Genomic DNA, 6956 nt, shown 5'->3' on the forward strand with positions numbered 1-6956 from the left:
TTAAACCCAATTGAGCATCTCTGGAGAGACCTGAAAATGGCTGTCCACCAACGTTTACCATCCAACCTGACAGAACTGGAGAGGATCTGCAAGGAGGAATGGCAGAGGATACCCAAATCCAGATGTGAAAAACTTGTTGCATCTTTCCCAACACGACTCATGGCTGTATTAGATCAAAAGGGTGCTTCTACTAAATACTGAGCAAAGGGTCTGAATACTTATGACCATGTGATATTTCTGTTTTTCTTTTTTAATAAATTTGCAAAAATTTCTACATTTCTGTTTTTTTCTGTCAAGATGGGGTGCTGAGTGTACATTACTGAGAAATAAAATGAACTTTTTTGATTTTTGGAAAATGGCTGCAATGAAACAAAGAGTGAAAAATTTAAAGGGGTCTGAATACTTTCCGTACCCACTGTATATACCAAAGATCAAAATATTTTAAAGCAATGATTTTGTTCAATAAGGACAACATATTTAGTAGTTTTTCATACTTTATTTTTCAAATAATTTAGTTTATTTGCTGGTACATAAAAAAAAGACAACAGTGATATAAATATTATTATATTATAAATTAAATAGCACATTTTTCATCTTTGGTAAAAATGCAATAAATATATTACAAGCAAATAAATACAAATAAATACAAAATCATGAAGTAACCTACATGCCTGTTCACAAACATTGTAAGACTTCGACAGAGGGACACTGTACATCACAACCACAAAACATAAGTGCTTTTCCCACTTCGCTTGCTCTCCTGTTTGATTGTCACTCAGTGTAACACTTTCAGTTGACTTTGCTGTCCAACCTGCGTCTATATTCACACAAAAGTCCACTTAAGGCATCAACGTTTTCTTTCTTTTCCTTTTCTCTTCAATCTTCGAATTGACGGCGTCTACAGAATGCGTCCATGAACTGCTGCACCGATTTCTGTGTCTGCAACCGCTTGAGGCTTCCTGATGCAGCACTGAATTCTTGCCTTCTCAACACTTGAGGTGACCACTAACAATCCTCTGGCAGCTTGCGCCGAGATTTCACGCCTTCTTCTCCTGCCCGGTGGCCTTGGCACTTGTTGTGGCTTGGCACACTAGATCCCTGTAGGCTGGAGAGCGAAGGAAGCGAGGGTAGCAGTCTTTGGCCATGAGCATGTAGATCTTGTGCTGGGCCAAGTCGAAGCAAGAAGGTGATAGCATCAGCATGTTGGCTTTGGTGATGTCACGAGTTTCGTGGTCAATGTTAATCTGGTAAAAGGGACAAGGGGACAGAACCAGATTAGTTACTGGCTATGTAACTGGGAATACATTTTTTGGTGTAAAAGAAAAACAGTAAAATATATGGCTTTGTAGTATAGTTAGAACTGCTTTTGTATTTAGCGTTAAGGTGTCTATCTAATTTAAGATTTCAATCCTTTGTTAAGATTTGGTGTTTCCTTACTTCCCGGGGAGCATCACTGCCGATGAATTCATCATAGATCTTCTGGGCTTTTGCTGATAGTTTGGCAGGAGACTTGGTACTCCTGTAATCCTCACAGGCAAAGTAGAACGCAATGTTCTCCTCGCTGAACTCAGACACCAGGAAGGCTGTGAAGGCACACAGTCCATCTGAGGAAAGACAAGACATTAGATTACTTGTGGTACATAATGGTCAAGCAGGGGCTGCATGTGTGCAAGTGTGTCTACAGTATGCTTTCACTGGCATGTGCTTTCTTGTGTGAAAATGTGTAAAAAAAAATGCACATATCTAGATATTTACTTACGTTTGCTGGACAGAAGTTTTTCAAAGGACTGTTTCCACCTAAGGCATTCTTCCAGGGTTGGCCTGAAATTAAATGAGTCAAGGTTAGATTTAACACAGAATTTCAAATCACACATTGACAATAAATAAAAAAAATATATGGTAAAATGATGCTTACTTATTTTGCCCTGTTTTGCAGCCTGATATATTCCAACTGGGTTTTAGCAAAATGCTTCCCAGCCTTGCTTTCAGCTCCTTGGCCCTGTGAGGAAAAGAAAACAGGTTAGATATTCTTTTCATAAGACTTTGATTGCACACTGACAAGCCAGTACTATAAATCACAATTGAGCAGAAAGTCTAAATTTAGCCTCTTTCATCTTCCCAAATGCTCACACAAACATGCACAAAGATAAAACATCAGCACTCTCTTCCATATCCTGTCATCCAAATCCACACAGATTAGCCATGAAGATTTATGTACCGTTCCAAGCAGCAAGTAGGGAGCGATGCCAGTCCTTTACACATAGCAGCAGGTTGGACCTGGTAGGGGTGGTGTCTTGGTCAAGTAGCGTTAAATATCCGTTTAGTAATGCTCAGTAGGGAGTGAGATTGTCTGTGTGTCTGAGCAGAGCCAGAACAGAGATTTTATAGTCCTACCTCCCCTGCCTCTGACATGACATCAGGCCTCTGAGCCAATCACAGAGATGCAAAGAGAGAGAACTAGAGAGAGAGAGAGAGAGAGAGAGAGAGAGAGAGAGAGAGAGAGAGAGAGAGAGAGAGAGAGAGAGAGAGAGAGAGAGAGAGAGAGAGGGGGGGGGGGGCAGGGTGTGTGTGTGGGGGGGGTAATGGAGTCATAAAATGGGGGAGGATATGCAAGGACGAGGTTGGGAAATTACTGTAAAATGATTGAGCCACTGATATTCTATGCAATGTTATTCTTGCATGTCTCTGAAAACACGCCGTAGTGAATCCTTCAATGTTTTTCCACCCTTCTCTTTCAAACTTATTTACACACATCAAAGTAGAAAATAAACCTCCATCCAGTGTGTAGATGTGAGAACAGTGTATATTTTTAATGCTGTGCACACACGCTCTGGCAAGCAAGCTTTTACATATTTTGCAGATAAGAAATGGAATAACCTTTAGAATATCCTTAAACTTGACACAAAAGTTTCTCACAGTTTCTTATACATTAAAACATTAACACCAACTGAATGTGACCACGTCCTTGAATGTGACCCACATCCTTGTCTCCTTATCTGTATTTATAGATATATCTATGTTTATGTCATATTTAGTCTTAGTCTTTTTTTTTTGAAAAACTTTTAGCTTCAAACTTGTGTTCTATTAACTACAACTTGTCAATCAATCACTTCCTGTGTTGTCAAATCCCTACTTGACAGCTCGTGTGCTCCTTTTTTCCCAGTTCATGGTCCTGCTGTGCACATTTAAGACATAATTGAAGAAATAGGGAGGGTTACCAAAGATCCATTCAAGTGGTAAACACACTTAACCTCTTTATGGGCCTGATAAAAGTGATAATTCCAGGGAATGATGGGAAGGAAATGTGGTATTGACACTTGTTTAATTATATTACTGTTAGCACGCTGAATGCACAACCAACTGCCCTACACAATAAAGCTGAAGTGGGACCATTTCCCATATGGCAGTCTGCTGGTTGCTTATCTAGGATTTGTCATGTAACTCAGATTAAAGGAACATTAGATAATCTAAGGCAACACGTGACTGAAGACTATAATATATTACTTACACTGCTTTACAGTGGCCTCTAGGCATATTTTCAAATTGGAGAAGGTAGCTCATTAAAGCAGAGATGCAACAGAAATCTTTCATAACAATATCTGTTTTGGTGAATTTGTTGTTTTTCTCTTTGATTTTCAATGATACAACAAGACCTAAAGCCAAGAGAGCGAATACAGGAATTGGAGCATCAAAGAATCTCAAACCACTATTTCCCAAATGACAGTGGAAACATTGTATTGCACCCGTTGTGTAAGTCTATGGCCATGGGCATTTCAAGGAATTGAGACCCAACAACAGGGTTGTCTGATAAAATCACTTCTGTTTATAACAACTTTCTTCCCCCCCTTACAAAAACATTTGTCCTCAGTATAAACAATTTCCTAAAAAGCAGCTAGATTTACAGATTTTTACAGATTTACAAGATTTTTTAAGCCACTGATTACACAAAGATGAGAGGTCAGTAAATGTTTTTCCTCTTGATAGAGTACAATGCCAAGAAAATGTTTTATATATATATATATACTGTAACGAAGAACATATTAAATGTGACATAAGATTTGGGCAAAATATGACAGTAAAACTTCCCTTGACAATCCGTGTGTGGTTCGTTCTTTGATTATTTCATTTTAAAACCAAAACGGAAAAACAAAGCAGCTGTGTTTTGTTCTATGTATTACCGGTGTTGTATCCCTACTGGTTTTCAAAGTAACTGGCTGCTATACACTTACGCCTGTTGTTTGCAACAGCTGTGGTCTGCTTCAGGATTCGTTCCTGCCAGAGGGAATGATCACCGCCCTCCGCAGCGCACCAGGTCACTCCCGTGACCTCCCTTGTACATTCCAGCGCCCTGCTCCCTCTCTAGTAGACCTACTATGGGTTGTGTTGCCAGTGGAACCGTCGCACTGGACGGTCAGCAGTTGCTCCCTGGCTGGTTAAAGTCTGATGCTCCTGATTTTACGCATAGCCTAATCCATGTGTTACTGCAGCTGGAGGCTCTCCGCAGTGCTGCACGACTTTCGAAATTCTCCCATCTCAAAAAGAAAATAAAGGTCAGGTTTCACAAGATAACTAGTGAGGTGAATGATAAAACTTGGGTGGTGATGGCACAAAGATAAGATGCTTGCATTTGGTGTGGGAGACCTGGGTTCGATTCCCACTGTGAGACATCCACCATTGTGTCCCTGAGCAAGACGTGCAACCTCTGACATGTATAGCAATTGTAAGTCGCTTTGGATAAAAGCGTCAGCTAAATGTAACTCTACTAACAATGGGTTAGTCTTTCTCCTTACAGCTGCCCTACCCTTTCAGCCCAAAGCCCATTGTTTCTGAACTTAAAATATCACAATTTCAGTTGCACTTTTTACAAACAGCCAAAATCATTTCCTAAAACAGCTACATACTGTAGATTTTAGCAAATGTTACTCAAACAGGAAGGAATTGTGTTTTTGTTGGGCATTGTTTCAGCAGCGAATTAATACACACTTGTGCACTGTGTATTTACGGCATCAGGACAGTGTATGTGGCATTGGGTAAAGACAGACTACATAGCCCATGTTCAGCAAGGAAAAGGAACAAGTCACCCATTGCAATGGCTTGTGTTTTGTTTGCTTTGCTTTGCTTAAATGCTTAAAACTACCTGTGCTTTCTTGATAAGCGACCTTTTGTGGTTGTGAAATGATGATTCATCTCAGATGCAGAGTGGAAAAAGACTAATGGCAAGACAATTGGAAATCTCCTACCAACAGTCATTATATTTTTTTCTTTAATCATTGTTCTCTCTTCCTAACCTTCACTCAAGACGTTTAGTTGCCAAAGCTTACCCAGACCATAACCATAGAGTTGGAAGAATTTTTTGGACCAGCTATTCACATGGGTTGTTTTGAAAGCCAAATTACCCTAAAAAGATTTAGTCCAGACTACGGATATCCCCCAGGCTTAAAATGATGCAGTACAAAAGGGCACTGCTTATGATATACAAACATTAAGCAAGAGCTCACGTTGTACCAAGACAACGCAGCACTGATCGGACTGAGTCAGCTAATGCAGATGGATGGCTCCGGCTGGAAAGATAGACAACAGCACAGGGATTACCTAACCTGTCCAGATTCATTGTGATGGAGAGGATTTAATTGCACTATTTATTGCCAGGGAAGAACAAAGGTTTGCCTGAGAAGCCTGGGGGAACCCGGCCACCCACTTGCCAACTCATTCGCTCATACTGTTACGTCAGCACATTTCTGCACTTCTGTCAGTCCCAATTACAGAAGACAACCGGAAACGAGAGCATAAAAGAGTGAAGGTGTTTAACATTGTTGAGTGAAGGGCTTTTCTGGAATCTGTCCTTGAAACTAGCTGATGCAACACACACGCATCAAACTGGAAATAACACCTTACATCAGTATGTGTTCCAATACTATTTCTATTATACAAAAATTATTAAGTTGAAAAATATCTTTTGACACTGCTGGGATTGTAACAGTTCCATGTGTACTTCTCATGTAACAATGATAATAGTGTTACAATAAAAAGACATGTGATAAGTGAGCTAAAGCTGTGAGAGAAGTCTTTAAAGGGTGCAGTCAGCAGCAGTGAAAAGGGGCTGCAATATAATCCTACTGGGCAATTACGCTACTAGTGACGAGAGCAACATAGCGACTGTGTCCAGTTAAACAAAAAATATCTTAATCTTAAAAAAAAAAAATTATAAATATGAAGGAATCCTTTTATAACAACAAGCTGAGTCTGCCTGTGGCAAAATCTTTACCGGACGTACTTGGACCGGGTACAATTGCTTGCAAGGATTACGTGCTGCCCTGTTTCACTGCGCTCACTAAATACTGGAATTTCAAAAAATGTTGTCCCAGTTAATCACAAGACACAAAACATGGGAAAATAGGGTGCAGGTTAAAAAATACCAAAGTTACCCTTTAACATTAGTTAAAGGGTAAAAAATAATACATCCTCCCCTCTGTTTCTCAGCACAGGCGTACCTCAAGACTGTGTCCAGCTTACATCACACCACAGTTCTGTCAACCTATACAGACGTGCCCAAATTTGTTGGTACCCTTACAGCTCATTGAAATAATGCTTCATTCCTCCTGAGAAGTGATGAAATTAAAAGCTATTTTATCATGTATACTTGCATGCCTTTGGTATGTCATAGAATAAAGCAAAGAAGCTGTGAAAAGAAATGAATTATTGCTTATTCTACAAAGATATTCTAAAATGGCCTGGACACATTTGTTGGTACCCCTTAGAAAAGATAATAAATAATTGGATTATAGTGATATTTCAAACTAATTAGTTTCTTTAATTAGTATCACACATGTCTCCAATCTTGTAATCAGTCATTCAGCCTATTTAAATGGAGAAAAGTAGTCACTGTGCTGTTTGGTATCATTGTGTGCACCACACTGAACATGGACCAGAGAAAGCAAAGGAGAGAGTTGTCTGAG

General features: G+C 39.6%; 1 protein-coding gene across 1 annotated transcript; it reads right to left on the reverse strand.

Annotated features, from left to right (window-relative positions):
* Positions 1 to 538: 538 nt before the first annotated feature.
* rgs16 (regulator of G protein signaling 16) lies at positions 539 to 2346 on the reverse strand. Its single transcript, XM_046049846.1, has 5 exons — positions 2219 to 2346; positions 1916 to 1999; positions 1760 to 1821; positions 1438 to 1604; positions 539 to 1244 (listed from the first exon to the last, which is right to left on the reverse strand). Exons 1-5 carry the CDS (start codon positions 2260 to 2262, stop codon positions 1038 to 1040), a joined length of 564 nt encoding a protein of 187 aa, XP_045905802.1. The 5' UTR covers positions 2263 to 2346; the 3' UTR covers positions 539 to 1037.
* Positions 2347 to 6956: the final 4610 nt, after the last annotated feature.

Source organism: Micropterus dolomieu, linkage group LG05 (assembly GCF_021292245.1).
Source record: "Micropterus dolomieu isolate WLL.071019.BEF.003 ecotype Adirondacks linkage group LG05, ASM2129224v1, whole genome shotgun sequence".
In the NCBI taxonomy this organism is placed as follows: domain Eukaryota; kingdom Metazoa; phylum Chordata; class Actinopteri; order Centrarchiformes; family Centrarchidae; genus Micropterus; species Micropterus dolomieu.

Excerpts from the sequence above, each read along its gene's own strand:
- rgs16 (XM_046049846.1), bottom strand. The coding sequence starts at position 2,262 with ATGTGTAAAGGACTGGCATCGCTCCCTACTTGCTGCTTGGAACG. Across the intron at positions 2,000-2,218 it reads CCTACTTGCTGCTTGGAACG|GGCCAAGGAGCTGAAAGCAA; the intron begins GTACATAAATCT and ends TTTTCCTCACAG. Across the intron at positions 1,822-1,915 it reads TGCAAAACAGGGCAAAATAA|GCCAACCCTGGAAGAATGCC; the intron begins GTAAGCATCATT and ends ATTTAATTTCAG.